Raw genomic sequence first — 19,164 nt, forward strand, 5'->3', positions numbered from 1 at the left:
TTTACGGACAGTTCCATCAAACCTAAAATGGAATATTTCGTATTATTTAAGTACTCAATCCATACCATTTACGGACACTTCAGTCATCCTAAAATGTTTAATTCTGTACCATTCTCTATACCGTTTACCATCAATAAAGCACAAATGTAGAATCACAGCAATTATTTATTTCCTTTAACAGCTGCCAGTGCTTTAAAGTGATTTCACTTTTTGTGGTGAATGATTTGCAATATTTACACTACAACCATTAAAACATTCAGAACATCACCTTCACATTCAGAGAAATTTTACATACATAAACCAGCTGTTTTCTCAAAGAAGTACAGCCATGTCCTTTAACAGGGAGATGCCAAATCTAGCAACTTTTTAGCATCCACAGGCTGACAGGCATTAATAACAAATTGATTTGTTAAAGACAATGACAAAATAAGACAATAAAACTGCCAGCATTGCTGTTGCTGTCTCACCTGTCAGTGCAAAATGAGGAGCCCCCTCCAGGAGGATGCAGAAACCTACACCTCCAACTCCACATATCACACCGACAGGCAGAGCTCTGCAACCAGTGGCTGACCTTTCTACAAAAAACAAATAGAACATTAGAAGTATTACATTATACAACTTTTCTATAAAACATCAGTGCAGCAATAACAACCATGACCTTAGAAGGATGACTGTGCAACATGCCATAAAGAGATTTTTAAAACTCTTAAAACAACTTAAAACTAAAAAAAAATTAAAACTTACACCTCCAACTCCACAATGACAGGAAAAGCTTAACTGGAATGACAAATATCGCCCACCTTCCCTCCCCCTTAACATGGGGGATTTGAAACTGCAGCATGTGTGTTGTGGGCATCTAGTTAAAACATCTGAACTCACCTAATACTGTAAAAATCTGTATTTCTACTCCCAAGCCCCATGTTTTTGGATTTGCCTTTGTGTGTGTGTGTGTGTGTGTGTGTGTGTGTGTGTGTGTGTGTGTGTGTGTGTACATTCAGTCCAAAAAGGTATTTTCTGAGCTCTGAGAACAGCTCAAATGGCCCATTCAGATTCCTTCTGCTTGCATTCAAATTCCTTCAGCTGAGAAACCAGCTTGCACACCTGTGGAGGAATGAAGTGCCGTTTCTTCCCCTTCTTCTCTGCCTTGGAGCCTCGCTCAGGATTGACCCCAAAGAAAACTCTGAGGGAAAAAAAAAAAACAATAGTGATATGCAGACAAAGTTTGCACATGTAGTGTGGCTTGACAGGAGTGGAGCAGTTCAATAAAATCCTACATTTGTTTTCTTCAATATGCCCCTATGTGTGAACCTCTCTATCATTCTAGTTGACCATCTGTCTAGAACCCAATGTTGTTGTGGTGCTGGTGCCAGTGGCTAAGCTCTCTTCCTTTGTCTTTTCAAGACACATGCATTCACACTGTGCATATACAGAAATGTTTGCAAGGGTGAGAAGTCTGCTTATCACCAACACATGACAGCATGCATCCTCAATGTGTATGCAGGGATATTATAAATGCACAGAACACAGAAGGGGATAGAAAACACAGTTGACATTGTCCTATCAAAAGGTGTAACAGCACATTTGAACACGGACTGTCCTGGGGGTTATTCAAACATGGAGTGGAGAAACTGTGACATTCAGTGCACGTTACACATCAGTACAAGTATTAACATTTGGGCATGAATCCACTATGTAGTATTTTTTAAATTAATATGTTTAGTCTTTCCTTCGGGGGGGGGGGGGGGGGGGGGTCCCTGGAACAACATATTTTGAGTTTGGGGTCTGCAGCCAAATAAATTTCAGTTTGTGTGTCTTTGACATGAAAAGGTTTGACCACCACTGACATAACCTGGTCTCAGGTGCTAATGGTTTTAAAGAGATAGCTCAAACGAATTTTGTGTCAACAAACCATTCTGAGAAAAATATGTTTTTGCTCCATTTCCCAACTGGAATCATGTTATGTTTGTTTTGTTATTGATTGACTTAGGACACTATTTAAAGCAAAAAGCATGTTACCTGCCCTTTAAAAAGATATGACACATTTATTCCAACAATAGTCTTCAACAGGGAGCTACAAAATCTCTGAACAAATCCATATTCAGGGGGATCATAAGCCAATAACAGCTGATCTAAAAGCTCACAGCATGTGACGACACATTTTGAGCTTGTACATCTCAGACAAACGGGTTTAGTGTAGATTGACAAAAAGCAGGTCAGGTGCAGAAAGGCACGGCAAAGTCACATTTACAAAGTATTTCCAAACAATGAGTGCTTACCTTTGCATGAATTCGAGAGTAAAAGCCATCTCCGGTGGGTATTGGACGTTGCAGACATAAAACATGGAGAAGACGTAGCTCAAGGCCACAATGGGAGAGGTGATGTGGTCATTGACAAGTAACCCATCAACAGCAATCTTGAATTGCTGGTCACCTTAAACACAGATAAAAACCATGTACCATTTACAAAAAAAAAAAAAAATCCTATATTTTAAGGCAAGCAAAACATTTCTTTAATAAATATGACACAACAACAGCTTATAACAACAGCTAACAACAGCTTGCTGGGATACAAAAAAAGATTTAACTACAAACCTCTGATTAGGATGCATGGGGTCACTGGGAGTTCGACTTCAGGATCTGCAGAGATCTGTTTTGGTGACAGACATGATACATGAATTAATGTTTCCAGTGCACACAAACCTGCTGGCAAATTGACTATCTGCTAGTGTCTTCATCAGACAGAGGTAGCCATTATGCAAAAACATTAATGTAAATAGTTTATAGATAGAGAGTTTATAGAGAATATCAGCAGCACAATTAGGGGAATCTATACTTCCTACTGTGGTTGGTTACTTGGTTCACCACTGGATGCAAATAATTATCTTGCACACAGTTTAAAATCTACAACATCTACCTCTTTTTTGTGGAAGAGTTTATAAGAGTCTTCCTTGAAGTATTTTGAAATGCCACAGATGAGCTGTATTGGACCTTCGCCCATCTTCATCCCTTTGGAGTCAAGGAAGTCATTGATCCCCTTTTCTTTTTTGGAAAGTTCCTGTTCAAGGTTCAAGGTGTTAATTTTGTACAAGTACATAAGACTAACACTCATTTTCGTTTGGAGCTATGGAGAGAATTTTGAAAAAAATAAAAATAAAAATGAATTATTTCATTTTCATTTGCAACCTGTTCTGTTTTGATCTCAAATGTCCTGCTTTTTTGGTTGTCACTTCCTGATTTTTGGTCTCAAATCTATTCCATTTGATTGTTCATCCAAGTTATTCTATTTGATTGGTTGCCAGTTTATCTTTTTTGGTCTCAACTCTCTTTTTGGTTGCAAATCTTTTTCTGATTGATTAATAAAGACAAAATTCTCTCCATATGGAGCAGCACAGCACAATCATAATAATAACAATAACAACACACCTGTGCCAGCTTGTTTTGTACAGAGAAGCCAAGGAGTTTAGATGCATGATCAAACAGGTGAGGAACTTCAAACAGGAACGGCCACTCGTCCTTTACAACGGCAATAGTGGTATCATCATCGTTGAGGATTTCACGCTGAATGGGATATGTTTCAGTCATCAATTTTCGAACAGATGACTCCTAAAGATATGAGGCAGTTAGACAAACAGTCGAACAGTTAGTCAAACTAACCAATTAAAATAATAAAACAGGGTATCAATTTCAATTGACTATGGGCATAGTGATCTACAGACGATCTACAATTTCACAATGTGTCCTAAATTGTACTTGGACCCAGACCTTATCGCATTACTCCTGCTATATACTATTGCTGTGTGAATGGTTGTATGTCTAGATGGTGGACTGTAGGAACCGAATTGCCCTTCGAGGATTAATAAAGCTTTCTGTATCTGTAATGGATGATTGCAGACCCACCTGAAGATCCTGGGTTTGAAAGGCACGTTTCAACTCATCTCGTTTAGACAGCAGGTCTTCTCTACACACGGCCCCCTCAATGATTGGATCCCACGCCACACATCCATACAGATCTGAATTCCTGGGCCTTTTCTTTGTTGAATTTTCACCCCCTGCTTGCCTCTTCAGTGAGCTTTGTGGCCTCTTCATATTTTCAATTCTGTGTTCCAGCTGACGAAAGAGAGTTTCAGAACCATCTTTTGCAAAAGGTTTGTTTCCAAACGGCTCTGTCAGCTTGAAGGAGGCAGGATATTGTCCTACAATCATACTGGCGAGTTCCCTCAGCTTTTGTCTACCAGGTCTTCCTGGGTGTTTATGGAGGTAATCTTCAGCGACGATCCGAACCATCTCTCGTCTGTCTTTCCCCATTATGTACTTTTTTTCACGCAACTCATCCATGACTTTTGAGGGAAATTTGTGCCATGGTACAGAATATGCGTCTTGGGATGGGGAGTCGGCTGTCTCAGGTGGTGTTGAGGGCAGCTGAAACCTCTGTGGTTCAGGTGTTGATGAGGGGCCAGGCCGGGTGAACTGCGGTGGAGTTTGTGAATCTATGGATGACATGACAAACATCTCCATAAATTAAACACATCACAATTGTTGCAAATCAATTAATACATTGGTCCTCAATGTCCAGTTTGGGTCAACCAGGAATACAAATGGACCTAATTATGAAAACCAATTATAGAGTAATTATTGCCATGTACAGCTGATGGCAACTTTTTTTTTGCATTTTTGGAATAAACCGTTGTAGTTTCAGAAAACTTGCATTAAAACAGAGGGGCAAAAACTCACCTGCTTCCAATGCTTTGACAGCTCTGACGAATCTTTTGCACTGAATGAATGGCAGAGTGTCTTTAATGTCCTCCGGGTCCACAAGGCTCAGGTCATCTACAGAGAGAACTCCTAATTCCTCCAGTTTAGCCATGAGTGTATCCATCTGATCGCTACTGAGCGATGGCATTGCTTTCTTGACATAGTTTTTCACAAGTTCCATGTTGGTGTGTGTTTAAGAGGAATGAGCCACCGAGTACCTCTCTGGTAAGAATAAAGTGGATGATAATCAGCAAGTTTGTTCAAATCATGGCAACTGAACAGGTCAGAAGCATTTTCATCAAGTTCATAGAGTCCAAGCTCAGGTATCCAGCTGGCAGTTTTCCCTCGAAGCAAAAGTAGGACAGTAGTTTCATTTTTTACAAAAATGCTTGCTATTTGTCCTAACTGCAGTAGTCCTTTTGTGTAGCTCAGTAAGACCAGCATTCCATTTGCATATGTAGTGCCTTTAACCTGCACACTCTCTGTGACAACTGAGTTACTTGAGTTCAAATCAAATTCTCCAACCACTGTCTTTATGTTCTGGTCATAGAGCTCTGGATAGAACCGTGTTGAGTCTGAGACATGAACCTGGGAACGAAACAAGGTACCACAAGACTGATAAGCCTGAAGCAACTGGTGCCGTTCAGCCAGAGACTTGGTTACATTTATGAAGTTCTTACTTGCTCTAATGCACCTTTTAAAATAAGAATGTTTTGATTCAAAGCGCATTGTCCAAGTATATATGAGTGGGCCAAATTGTAAAGTCAAGTGTGCATAGTGAAGCAGATAGTGGTGTTTTGGTCTAAGTTGAACTCTTGGAAACAGCTCTTGCCTCAATTCCACATACAGTTCAATCAGTCCCTTCATGAAAGCAATCTGCAACTCTGAGAGCCGAGGTGCACAGACAAATTCAACAAGCTCCCTCAGAAGTAGTACAAGTCCCCATACTTCATTATCAGCATCTTCAATTGTGTCATGCACCAAAACAGGCAAGAATTTCAAAAGCCACCTGTTTTGGGCTGCATGTCCTCCAAGCCTGGCTCCTGTAGTGGGAATAGTGTTTAGCTTGTCGCTGCTTTCACCAGGAAATGATTTGATTCTTTCATTAAGAACCTCATAACTGAACCACTTTTGTGTTCTGATTAAGAACTGCAAAAACAATGCCAAATCATAATCTACTACCCCCTCAAACAGATCATGAGCTAAACAAGCTGGTAAGCCTGGCTGACACACATGAAAGTTGGACAGTTTGTTGAAAACACTGCCACATTTAACACCGTGATGAGTGTGTACTTCATTGTTACTTTCCAGAAACCGCACAGTCTCATTATGATCAGCTGGATTTCTATGAGTGAAAACTGTGAGAGGGTTCGACTGAAATTCACTTTTTGTTGCCAAACAGTATCTGCAGAAATATTGAGCTGTGCTGAAATTTTCTGTAAAGCCACCAATCATGTGGGAGCCCAGATTATCGCCCATTATGCACGCAACAGTGCCTTTATATATTTTTCCATTGAAAGATATGCCCCTTTCCTCCAGCTCACACAAGTCTGACACTAGCTTATTGAAAATCTTATCCATTCCAAAGTATTTGCAATCTTTCTCTACACAGAGTAATGCCAACTGTATCTGATCAACAGTTGATCGTTGGTGTGGATGAAAATTTCCAAGTGTGAAGTAGACAGCCAATACTTTATGCTTTGTCTTGGCAGATCCGAGTGGATTAGCCACCTCAAAAGCATCCTGAAAGAGCATTACCTTTAAACTGTCTGGGTCTGAGGAAAACATGGCATTGGATTTGATGGCCCACCCATCAGTGACATCACACAGTACATCATCTTCAGAATTTGAACTAGGACTGTGCTGATCTAAACCTTGCTGTTTCAGAATTACTTTGAGGGTTTCCAGTATTGGGATGTAATGATAGTGCCTCTTCTGGCCACTGCGATTGCGTCCAAGAAAGACTTCAACAGGTTCAACATAGTCATAGTGTGACTTGTAATATTTCAGCCTCTTGTGTTGCGTAGTTAAATGACCCTTTTCATGTAATGCCTTGTGCATAGGGCTCTGCTCGTATATACTATTCCCAAGAGATGTTACAGTCTCCTTTGGAACACCATACTGCCCCAGTTCACAGGCTAGTGCATCCACAGTATATTCCTGTTGAATATCACTTATAGTTCTCATTTCATTTGCTATTTCTGTTATTGTGGAGGCTGGAACCAAATATTTTGCCTGTAAACCCAAGTAAAACTGAGCAAGACTCTCTGTGAAGTTGTCTTTCACTTGATCACTGCAGAAATTATCACTTTGTTCTGCATCAATGTTAAAACTTTCAGGTTCTTCAGGTGATCCTTCACCTTGGAAAGACCGTTCTGTTAGTTCACATATATGAACTGGGGCTATCTTGGTAACATCCCACCCTTTATGGTATCTGGAAATATGCGTTAAAAATGATGACTTTACATTGAATGTCTTAGAACATCCATCAAAGGGACATGTTACAGTCAAACCCTCATCTATGTGACCACTCAAATGACACTTTAAAGTTTTAAGATCATCATATTCACTGCTGCAAAAATTAAACAAGCACCTTAACTGTACAGACACATTACGGTTCCATGTTTGTGTGCTCCTTCTGTCTACATGAGCTCGTGACATATGCACAGCAAGGCTACTGTATGTGTTAAACTTCCTTCTGCAATCCCTATGGCCACATAAAAAAGATACATTATTATTATTTCTGTGTGTTCGGCAGTGTTTCAAGTAATCAGTCGAAGACCGAGCGTTAAAGCCACAAATGTTACAAGGCAACATTTTTAAGAGATTGAATTTGCCAATTGAAGGATAGCCAGAATCAGAACAGAATCAATATGAAAACAATAAATTTATATCAGCACAGTGAAGCATATTCACTTTTCAGGTACCTTCAAATAAGTAATCTGCGTTGGGCTGCATGGGCCACTCTCTTTGGGCTGCAATGTTTTCTGCAATGAAATCTGATTCTACTTAACTATCACCCCTTTTAATTATTACCATGTTCAGTTGCATGCTAATGTAACACAGCGAGCTATAACAATACACACATGTGGCTAATTTACACACACACACACACACACACACACACACAAGCGCGCGCATCCAACTTATGGGCTAACGTTAACTTTAGTTGGGCAAACCACGCTTCAAAATAACGCAAAACCCACACATTCAAATGTTACCATGAAACACACACGGCTACCAACTGACTATCGAGACCAAATTTCATGTAAGAGGGAGGGAAAAAATGGTTTTTGACGTACTTACGAAGCGCAGGCGGCTGGCTAATGCTAACGCAGCTAGCAGCAAATGTCCACTCACATACACACCACTACCAACTGCCTATCGAGACCAATTTAATGTACGAGGGGGAACAAGGTGGCACTCAATTCTCATTCTCATTCCACACAACCAACCTGTTTCCAACTTTCCTTGTGACTTGCAGAAATTTAGGTAGGCACTGACCGCACTGAAAGTAATGGCGTCGGAATATTCTGGGTGGGGGAGAAAATTCTGCCTTGCGCAACAGCAAACTTTCCGTATTTCGCAAAACGGAGCGAATCCGTAGCAAATCCACGGTAAAGGGACCCCTAAATTTACGGATTTTTTTAACAGTGCAGATACACCCCATGATGGCTGTGTCGTCTGCAAACTTCTGAATGTGGCATAATTCAGAGTTGTAGCTGAAGTCAGAGGTGTACAGGGTGAAGAGAAGAGGGGACAGCACAGTTCCCTGTGGTGCTCCTGTGCTGCTGACCACAGTGTCAGACGTGATGTCCTTCAGCCTGACGTACTGTGGTCTGTCGGTGAGGTAGTCGGAGATCCAAGCCACCAGGCAGGGGTCCACCTCCATCCTGTTCAGTTTTTCCTGAAGCATACAGGGCCGGATGGTATTAAAGGCACTGGAAAAGTCAAGAAACAGGATCCTGACCGTGCCTTTTCCCCCATCCAGGTGTGAGTGGGCTCTGTGTAGGAGGTACAGGATGGCATCCTCCACTCCGACACCCGCCTTGTATGCAAACTGTAGTGGGTCCTGGGCATGTTGTACCTGTGGTCGGAGGAGGTTGAGGAAGAGCCGCTCTAGAGTCTTCATAAGATGTGACGTCAGTGCCACCGGTCGGAAGTCATTCAGCTCATTGGGCCGGTTCTTTTTGGGGACCGGGACGATGCAGGATGTCTTCCATAGGGCGGGCACTCTCCCCAGTCGCAGACTGAGGTTGAAGACTCGTTGTAGCGGCTCCCCAAGTTCAGCAGCACACGGCTTTAGCATCCTAGGACACACCTTGTCTGGGCCTGCTGCCTTTCTATTACGGTGCATAATTATTAGGCAACTTAACAAAAAACAAATATATACCCATTTCAATTATTTATTTTTACCAGTGAAACCAATATAACATCTCCACATTCACAAATATACATTTCTGACATTCAAAAACAAAACAAAAACAAATCAGCGACCAATATAGCCACCTTTCTTTGCAAGGACACTCAAAAGCCTGCCATCCATGGATTCTGTCAGTGTTTTGATCTGTTCACCATCAACATTGCGTGCAGCAGCAACCCCAGCCTCCCAGACACTGTTCAGAGAGGTGTACTGTTTTCCCTCCTTGTAAATCTCACATTTGATGATGGACCACAGGTTCTCAATGGGGTTCAGATCAGGTGAACAAGGAGGCCATGTCATTAGTTTTTCTTCTTTTATACCCTTTCTTGCAGCCACGCTGTGGAGTACTTGGACGCGTGTGATGGAGCATTGTCCTGCATGAAAATCATGTTTTTCTTGAAGGATGCAGACTTCTTCCTGTACCACTGCTTGAAGAAGGTGTCTTCCAGAAACTGCCAGTAGGACTGGGAGTTGAGCTTGACTCCATCCTCAACCCGAAAAGGCCCCACAAGCTCATCTTTGATGATACCAGCCCAAACCAGTAAATGGTAAATGGTAAATGGCCTGTATTTATATAGCGCTTTACTAGTCCCTAAGGACCCCAAAGCGCTTTACATATCCAGTCATCCACCCATTCACACACACATTCACACACTGGTGAATGTGTACTCCACCTCCACCTTGCTGGCGTCTGAGTCGGACTGGAGCTCTCTGCCCTTTACCAATCCAGCCACGGGCCCATCCATCTGGCCCATCAAGACTCACTCTCATTTCATCAGTCCATAAAACCTTAGAAAAATTAGTCTTGAGATATTTCTTGGCCCAGTCTTGACGTTTCAGCTTGTGTGTCTTGTTCAGTGGTGGTCGTCTTTCAGCCTTTCTTACCTTGGCCATGTCTCTGAGTATTGCACACCTTGTGCTTTTGGGCACTCCAGTGATGTTGCAGCTCTGAAATATGGCCAAACTGGTGGCAAGTGGCATCTTGGCAGCTGCACGCTTGACTTTTCTCAGTTCATGGGCAGTTATTTTGCGCCTTGGTTTTTCCACACGCTTCTTCCGACCCTGTTGACTATTTTGAATGAAACGCTTGATTGTTCGATGATCACGCTTCAGAAGCTTTGCAATTTTGAGACTGCTGCATCCCTCTGCAAGATATCTCACTATTTTTGACTTTTCTGAGCCTGTCAAGTCCTTCTTTTGACCCATTTTGCCAAAGGAAAGGACGTTGCCTAATAATTATGCACACCTGATATAGGGTGTTGATGTCATTAGACCACACCCCTTCTCATTACAGAGATGCACATCACCTAATATGCTTAATTGGTAGTAGGCTTTCGAGCCTATACAGCTTGGAGTAAGACAACATGCATGCAGAGGACAAAATACTCATTTGCCTAATAATTCTGCACTCCCTGTATATGTGGGTGTCAGTCAGTCCAGCTTGGCCCGGCTCCAACTGGTACAGAATGCTGCAGCTCGCCTTTTCACTCGTGTGAAGAAACACCAACATATTACTCCGGTGCTTGCTTCCCTTCATTGGCTTCCAGTGCGTTTTAGAATTAAATTCAAAATCTTACTTTTAACTTATAAAGTGCTAAATGGCCATGCACCGGACTATTTGTCTGACCTTGTGCAGCTGTATACGCCCTCTAGAGCAGCGGTCCCCAACCTTTTTTGCACCATGGACCGGTTTAAGCCTCAACTCTCGCGGCCCGGTATCAAAATAACTCACGGACCGGTACCTGTCCGACGCCCGGAGGTTGGGGACTGCTGCTCTAATTTTTAATTTTTATCTGTTGTTGTTATTAATGCCACTGTTTAATTGTTATGTTGTACAGCACTGGGCGATCGTGGCTCAAGAGTTGGGAGTTCGCCTTGTAATCGGAAGGTTGCCGGTTCGAGCCCCGGCTTGGACAGTCTCGGTCGTTGTGTCCTTGGGCAAGACACTTCACCCGTTGCCTACTGGTGGTGGTCAGAGGGCCCGGTGGCGCCAGTGTCCGGCAGCCTCGCCTCTGTCAGTGCGCCCCAGGGTGGCTGTGGCTACAATGTAGCTGCCATCACCAGTGTGTGAATGGGAGGATGACTGGATATGTAAAGCGCTTTGGGGTCCTTAGGGACTAGTAAAGCGCTATATAAATACAGGCCATTTACCATTTACTTTGGTCAACACCCTGTTGTTATTAAATGTGCTTTATAAATGAAAATGAAATAAATAAATGATTTTAACATCCATGTAGATGCTAAAAATGACAGCCTCAACATGGCATTTAATCTGTTATTAGACTCAATTGGCTTCTCACAAAATGTAAAAGAACCCACCCACCACTTTAATTACACTGTAGATCTTGTTTTAACGTATGGGATAGAAACTGAACATTTAACAGTGTTTCCTGAAAACCCTCTCCTGTCTGGTCCAAACTCTGCTTCAGGTCCCAAAGTCAAATGAACTCTGCGGCATCACTCAGAGTTACAAACTGTCTAAATCAGGAGTCGGCAACCTTTCTGATGATGAGTGCATCTAAAATTTCCTCAGAAGTCAGTGTGCCATATGACTGCATTAGCAATACATTTAATAACGCTCTATATTAACAGTACTTTACAGAATTATATTTGTTTGCAGATGTTGGCAGTTGGCAAATAGTTATCAGCTATTTTGAAACAAAAAAAAGACACTTTTTATCCATAACAGCAAATGAACGGTACAGCAGAAAATGCAAATGCTGTTTATGGTCTCCTCACAACAATGAAAACAAACACTGTTGTGACAGTGCTGTACACTCTCTTGCTGATATGATTTTTATACATTTTACATCAGATAAAAACTTTGGTTTTTGGTCTACAAAGAAAAGGATCCTGGTGTTATTTGTCTCTCAGAAACAGTTCATAACTTCAACTCATTCATGTCACCTAAAAGGTAAACCTGTTTCTCCATCACCTGTTCAGCTCTGATGATTCAGTAAGGACATCTCCTGGTTTCATCTTCATGTTTCCCTCTCACCACATATCCAAACAGACATCATGACCAGCAGCTTTACAGCTGTGGCTCCAGCAAACATCAGCTGATAGAAAGTAATATTAAATAAATTCTAACAACAGCTGATCAAGCTTAAACCTGCTGCTGTTCTTTAGTGCGACATCTGCTGGTTTCCTCTTTCTGGTGCCGATCAGCTGATTGTTGATCAGCTTCATGATTGAAGTAGAAACAGGAGAGGGAGGGGAGAGAATGAGAGAAGACGCAGAATAAATCCAGCTTTGTGTCTTTTTTCATTGTAGCTGAAGTCCGGGACAAACTGTTCCTTCTCAGCTCAACACGAAACGTAATAATTTCTCTGAATGCGGGGTGATTATGTTTGTACGGGACGGTTGGCAACTCTACTAACTAACCTTATGAACAAAATAAAGTTCACCATCAGTAACATCATAGCACCACCCAAGTATAGAAACTCCGTCATGCTAGCTCACGCAGTACGAGTTATTGTAACTGACTGTAAAAAGTCAGCACAACGAAAATAAACTCCACCTAAACTTGGTTTATATCTGACCCAGATAGACTGCAGGTCATAACTTCTGAAGTTCAGATCACCTGACACTCGGACCGGCGGCCGCCTCGGGTCTCTCCTCCTCCTGCCTCCCCTTTTCCTCATCCACCTGCTGGCCTCTGTGGAAGCTCCACCACAGCCACCACCAAACAACTGAGTTACATTTACACATCAGCCAACAACTGGCCAATCCACCACCTTTCAATGATTATACGTTGCAAAAAACCAAAACAACAAACAAACAAAACCATCGGCCAACCGGGCAAATGCCCGGTAAGCCCAATGGCCAGTCCAGCTATGATCGTGCCATCAGTTAACCCTTCGCGTGCCAGCTGTGGCACGCGTGCCCAGGGTTGCCGACCCCTGCACTAAATTCTTTCATCTGTAATAAAATGATCAGCGTTGCTGTTTTACCAGGTGTAACAACTAAGTTTAACATCCAGGCATCCATGAAAACAGTATTTATGAAGTTTAATGGAGTTAGAAGTTAGCAGGAAGTTAGCTCGCTAGTTTCCGCCTAAACATGACATAGCATGTTCTGACTGAGAGATTTCTGGAGTCTGGAGAAACAGTTTGCTGCTTTATAAGAAAGCCCTCCGTAAAGCCAGAACATCTTACTATTCTTCACTGATTGAAGAAGATTTTTGGTCTCTGGTTTTCCATTACTAAAGAAACCTTTAAAGACCTTCTTTCCCTCAACTAACGATGAAACAGGAATCATACTTACGGTGTCTTTGTGTGAGAAATCTATTGATAAATTACAACTATTGCTGGTATTATTCTTAATGTAGTTACAACCTTGTTATGATGTTGTTGTTGTGTTTGCAGGTGTTTGGTGAATCAGGAGGGGTGGACAAAGCCAAACTGGATGAAATATTCAGGATTAACAGCCAGGTTCTTGTCTTCTCGTTGTTAGTGGGCTTTTAAGCACAGATGATTGCTTTGTGATGGTGTCATCAGTGATGATTTCACTGCTGCTGATTCACTGATTTTATTTGAGCTGATTAAATGAGCAATTCAAACATTTCAGAAATGCTGAAACACTTCAGTGATTATTCTATGGACTGCTTACATCCAGTGTTCCCCTGGATTTTGCCTTTAAGGTTTCAGACCTTATTTTAGGTGGTTGTTGGGTGACATTTGATCTGTAAATGAATAACATGGACACTTCAAAGATTTCAACAGGTGACAAATCTCACAGGTGAGTCCTGTTTCCTACAGGTGTCATGTGAACAGGTGAGCTTCACCTCATCAACACAGTGTGCTGCAGACCTGATCCAGGAACACGTGCGGGATGGAGACACCGAGGGAACGCTACTCCAGGTTGTGGGCGGAGCCTCATCCTCCTGTCAGTAAACTTGAGTCTTCTTCTGTAAAGACTCAGATCAAAGTAAAAAAACAAATGTAATGTGTGGTAATGTTTTTTCTTCTTCTCTGTCAGGACACCCTCTGTGTCTTTTTTAAATTGGTGTTAGTTTTCTCTGGTCCCCTTCCCAATCAGACCAGGAGTTACATGTTTAGCCGCATGTTCTCCTTAAATTGCTGGCTGTCTGAGTGGTGTCCCAGAAACGATGTGGGCTTCATAGATAATTGGCAAACCTTCTGGAGGAAACCTGGTCTTGTTAGGAGAGACGGCATCCATCCCACTTTGGATGGAGCAGCTCTCATTTCTAGAAATATGGACAAATTTTTTAAAACCCATCTCCACTGAGACTGTGTCAGCTCCCAAACAGACAAAAAATTTACCAAAAACTCACAAAGAAAGAATAATACAGCAGCATAGACAGACACCCTCAATCAGGCCCGGCTCTAACCAATCTGGCGCCCTAGGCAAGATTTTAGGTGGCGCCACCCTACATTGGCAGTGTAGTGTATGTACTCACAAGAAACCGAATAGCTTTGTCTTTGACCTTTTTTTTTTTACTTAAAGAAACCAAATTCACAATCAGAATAATTAACAAGATAAAAAAATATATGAATAAATAAATGAATACAAAAAATAAAAAATGAATATATGAAATACAATAAATTTTACATACATAAACACAATAAAACGTGTCAACAAGTTGGATAAAATAAATTAAAAATACAATATAAATAAGGCACTGCACAAAACAAGATATTACTGTAAATAAACCAGTATGACTTTAACAACTATATTACAAAAAAGGGGATCCTACAGAGTTCTCTAGTTGTGCTTTTTAATACTGCATTAACTAGAATGACTTACAAATTACTGTACACCACCCCCTCATCAACCTCACATCACCTGCTACAGCCTTACTCTCCTAGTGTCACGGCGAGTGAGAGGAGCCGTGTGGAGGAGGAAAAGGAGGATCCACACGCAGGCAGTCGTGAAGGTGTAAAAGGTGATTTATTGAACACAAAAGGAGAGGCAAACGGCAACACGGAGAACTAAACTATACTGGGAAACAACTAAAACTACAAAGCACAAACCTGAATGAAAATGAGCAGAGGAGAATGATGACGGACAGCAGGGAGAACACACGGGTGAGACATGGTAGATACACAGATGAGGCAGGGTGGAATACACAGACGGACCAGCAACTACAATGACGGAGGACACGACTTAAATACACACAGAGAAATACGGGAATTACACACAGGTGGTGGACACAGCTGGGAACAATCAGTAAGACGAGACAGAGGTAAAACTGAACACATTCACATGAGACGCAGACCTTCACAATAAAACATCACACGCAGGCTCGACATCGAGAGACAGACAGGAAATAACATATGAAACTAAACCCGCATCTTAAACCCAGATAAACAGAAACATGGAACTCTAATAATAAACATCATAATCATCATCATAAACACAACAAGAGAACAAGAAAACAATCCCCGATGTAAACTAAAACCCAAACATAATAAAACTCAAAATACTGGGTCCATGACCGTGACACCTAGTCTTTCTTGCAGCAAAGTCATCTACAACATCATCATATGACAACTGATTTGAGACCACATGATTTATGCTTATGATGGAAAGTCCACTGAGACGTTCTTGCATCATAGTAGATCTCAGGTAGGTTTTAATGAGTTTGAGCTTAGAGAAGCTTCTTTCAGCAGCAGGTACTGTAACAGGAAGAGTGGCAAAGATTCTCAGAGCAACCCACATGTTGGGGTAAATTTCTACCAGCTTCTTCTCATGCAGGAAGGTCAAGAGTTCCATGTTTCTCATGTTCTTTGATGGCAATGGTGGGAAATTCTGCATTTCCATTGCAAGTTCTGTGCCATTAATGTCCGGCTGGCTGTCATGGGTCAGAGTAGTACTCAGTGTTTGGCACTGCTGTAGCAGCCCTTTATTTTGTAAGTTGTGGAAATTGAGGAGTACTCCAAACTTGTCATTCACCTCTCCAAGGTTCTGAAATCTCTCATCAAGTGAAGAGATGGCTGTATCCACTACCACATTAAAAAAATGTGGTTTCCATTTTTTTAAGTGCATCTTGTATGGGCTCATCTGGAGACTCATAACCGAAGTGCCTTTTGGTGGTTCTCAATCGCTTTTGTTTGAGTTCAGCCTCCACATTCATTTCTTCACACATCTCCTTTGCCGTTGTCTGTGCATCAGAAAATCCAGTGTTTCTGTAGCTGGTGAGGGAATCTTTGGTTTTCTTTAGCAAGTCGACAGCCACATCTAGCTGCATGGAGGCCGACTGCATGAGTTTACTCACATACTGGATCTTGCTGAGAATGTCATACCAGATGGCTGTACAAATGCAAAAACGATAGGATCCAATCTCCTCAGCCAAAGACTGGGCTTCAACACTGACCACAGGGTCTGTAGCTGTTTCCCTCACCTCCAGAAGAGCCTCTCTGACTTGCCGAGCCTGATATCTGACTGCCTCAATGCTTTTTATCCTGCTTTCCCATCTGGTCTCAGCCCATGATTTCAAGGTGGTTTTCACATGTTTCAGGAGAACATCCCACCTATGGGTGGAGGCTGAGAGGAGCTTGAATAATTTTGCTAAATGCCCAAAGTAGCCATGGGCATCTGGTGAGCTTTTTGCAGCATCAGCTACTACCAGATTTAAAGTGTGGGCACCACATGGGACCAAAAAAGCTCCTTTTTTGAAGCAACCTTGCCTGAACACCTTTATTTTTTCCCTTCATGTTGGCCCCATTGTCATAGGACTGTCCTCTGCAGTCTTCAAAAGGAATGTTAAGCTCCTCTATCCGTTTTAGGATGAGAGTTGACAAATGATCTCCTGTTGATTCCTCTGCAACAAGAAAGCCCAGGAAATGCTCTTTAACTTGTGGTATGTCTTCTCCTGACACTATCCATGTGGTAGATGGCCCAGGGGTGGGATTTAGAAACTTCAACAGTGCATCTGAAGAGAGGAGTATGTGACACCACTGAGTATTAAAGTCTAATAATAAAAACATATGATTCCAGGAATAAAATGAAATGATATAATATAAATGAAAAACCAAAGAGATATATGTATGATGTTAACTGATATGCAAATTAGATTAGATTCAATTTATTGTCATCATTACAGTGAAATGCTGAATAGCAGAATGCAAAGTAACAGTATAATATCATATGAGAATGTTATGTTATGATTATCTTTGACCGAATCACAGCAGTGCTCATATTAAAAAACAGCATTCCCTCTCATGTGATATTGCTTAATTAACATTAATGATGTGCGCTTTAACAACTAGGCTTACAACTATAATATATACAGGGGTGGAAAAGTGACTAGCTTTGACTTTGCTTAGGCTGCTGCCCCCGCGACCCGGCCCCGGACAAAGCGGATGAAAATGGATGGATGGATGGAAAAGTGACTATTACCTGCAGGGTAAACGTTAGCTAACCAGAAGGCAATAACAATGTAAACAAAAAACACCTGCTTAAAAGATGAATACAAATGAGGAATGGTGGGAAAGGTGGGAGTACTGTAATTACCTAACGTTACATTATTATTTTCCATAACAATTTAGCCCCCTCCACAATATTAACTGACGTTAAAACAGTTAACTAGCTATTTATTGATTAGCAATTAGCGAATCATGTAACATTAGCTTAATGCTAAAAATTTAGGTTACTATCACATTCAGACAAATAATTTCATGTAGGCTAACGTTACCTACCTCTGTCTTTTTCTTGTTTCTCCTCCTCTTCTTTTCTCTTTTTTCTTCCCTGGGCACCTGACAGTTTTGGCCGTTTTGACATCTTGTGTTGATTTTTTGATGTGGTGACGTCCAAAAGCAACCATGATACGGGAAGGGAGGGGGCGCACCGTGCCGGGAGGGGGGGGGGGGGGGCGTAATGTTGTAACAAATAATATTTCTATTAAATAAGCTTTACTTTGCATTTTAATTAACGTGGGATTATTTTTTGTATTTAGAAATAATAGTACCAACTTTTTTTTTTCTTTTCAACATTTGTGGCACTGGCATGGCGCCCCCTGATGGACGGCGCCCTTAGCATTTGCCTATACGGCCTATGCCACGGACCGGCCCTGCCCTCAATGAATAAACTGACTTAACCACAGAGCACTTCGCTCTCGCTCTTCAGGCCTACTTCCTAGAGTATTTAAAAGTAGAATGGGAGGCAGAGCCTTCAGTTTTCAGGCCCCTCTTCTGTGGAACCAGCTTCCAGTTTGGATTCGGGAGACAGACACTATCTCTACTTTCAAGATTAGGCTTCAAACTTTCCTTTTTGCTAAAGCATATAGTTAGGGCTGGACCAGGTGACCCTGAATTACCAGTTACCATTGCTCCATTGTCAATGGCAGAGGTGTAAAGAGTACTAAAATATTTTACTCAAGTAAAAGTACTATTACTTTGCTGAAATTTTACTCAAGTACAAGTAAAATTACCTGTCTAAAAATGTACTCAAGTAAAAGTAAAAAGTAGCTCATTTAAAATGTACTCAGAGTAAAAGTTACATAGTTACGTTTCTGTCAGCAGGAGGACAGCCGCTTCTGAGTAGTGCAAAAAAAGACAGTGGGATATAAATCTCAAAGTAGTTCTTTTTTAGTGAAAAGAAAAACTTTACAAATTAAAGTGCAGTGGCAGTTAAACTCCATCTTTAACGTGACCTTAACGCCAATTTGTTCTACTACCCATCATTCCCTGCAGTATTTCCGAAGCGCAATGGTTTTTTTATTTTTAATTTACTCAGTAGAGGGTGTGATTGAAAACGTAGCGAACTACAAAACTTTTAAAAAAATATACTTAAGTAAAAGTAAAATTACAGACTTGAAAAATGACTTTAAAAAGTACAAATACAGAAAAAACTACTCAATTACAGTAATGCAAGTAAATGTAATTCGTTACTTTCCACCCCTGGTCAATGGCCATGACATTTTGCATATTAATGACCAAGACACTGACCTCACAGCCCATTGTCCATTCAGTGGTGCAATAGTCAGTCATTACTGTTTATGAGGTTGGAAACTTGGAGTCAGCCGAG

General features: G+C 41.5%; 2 protein-coding genes across 9 annotated transcripts in view; one reads left to right on the forward strand and one right to left on the reverse strand.

Moving 5' to 3' along the window:
• LOC146706827 (sodium channel protein type 4 subunit alpha B-like) overlaps positions 1-19,164 on the forward strand; it is a 64,483-nt gene that overhangs the window by 43,476 nt on the left and 1,843 nt on the right. Inside the window, exons 26-27 of the mRNA XM_085465077.1 lie at positions 13,542-13,607; positions 13,935-14,036. Of these exons, the coding sequence (XP_085321203.1) occupies positions 13,542-13,607; positions 13,935-14,036 (168 nt within the window). The remainder of the gene's footprint in view (positions 1-13,541; positions 13,608-13,934; positions 14,037-19,164) is intronic.
• On the reverse strand, positions 148-8,380 carry LOC146706828 (uncharacterized). Of its 8 annotated transcripts, none has more exons than XM_085465070.1 (8): positions 8,207-8,380; positions 4,731-4,973; positions 3,897-4,486; positions 3,423-3,602; positions 2,914-3,054; positions 2,592-2,646; positions 2,277-2,430; positions 148-1,180 (listed from the first exon to the last, which is right to left on the reverse strand). In XM_085465070.1, the coding sequence occupies exons 2-8, from the start codon at positions 4,930-4,932 to the stop codon at positions 1,033-1,035; spliced, it is 1,470 nt and encodes a 489-aa protein (XP_085321196.1). In that variant the 5' UTR covers positions 4,933-4,973; positions 8,207-8,380; the 3' UTR covers positions 148-1,032. The 8 variants fall into 8 exon arrangements, with proteins under 8 accessions (XP_085321196.1, XP_085321195.1, XP_085321197.1 ...); XM_085465069.1 differs by having other exon boundaries at positions 4,731-5,339; XM_085465071.1 differs by lacking the exon at positions 8,207-8,380 and having other exon boundaries at positions 148-575; positions 1,102-1,180; positions 4,731-6,004.

Source organism: Copadichromis virginalis, linkage group LG7, assembly GCF_057382275.1.
Source record: "Copadichromis virginalis isolate Kocher_CV1m ecotype Utaka linkage group LG7, C_Virginalis_male_GT1.1, whole genome shotgun sequence".
Classification (NCBI taxonomy): Eukaryota; Metazoa; Chordata; class Actinopteri; order Cichliformes; family Cichlidae; genus Copadichromis; species Copadichromis virginalis.

Excerpts from the sequence above, each read along its gene's own strand:
- LOC146706828 (XM_085465070.1), bottom strand. The coding sequence starts at position 4,932 with ATGGAACTTGTGAAAAACTATGTCAAGAAAGCAATGCCATCGCTCAGT. Across the intron at positions 4,487-4,730 it reads TGTCAAAGCATTGGAAGCAG|ATTCACAAACTCCACCGCAG; the intron begins GTGAGTTTTTGC and ends TGTCATCCATAG. Across the intron at positions 3,055-3,422 it reads TACAAAACAAGCTGGCACAG|GAACTTTCCAAAAAAGAAAA; the intron begins GTGTGTTGTTAT and ends AACCTTGAACAG.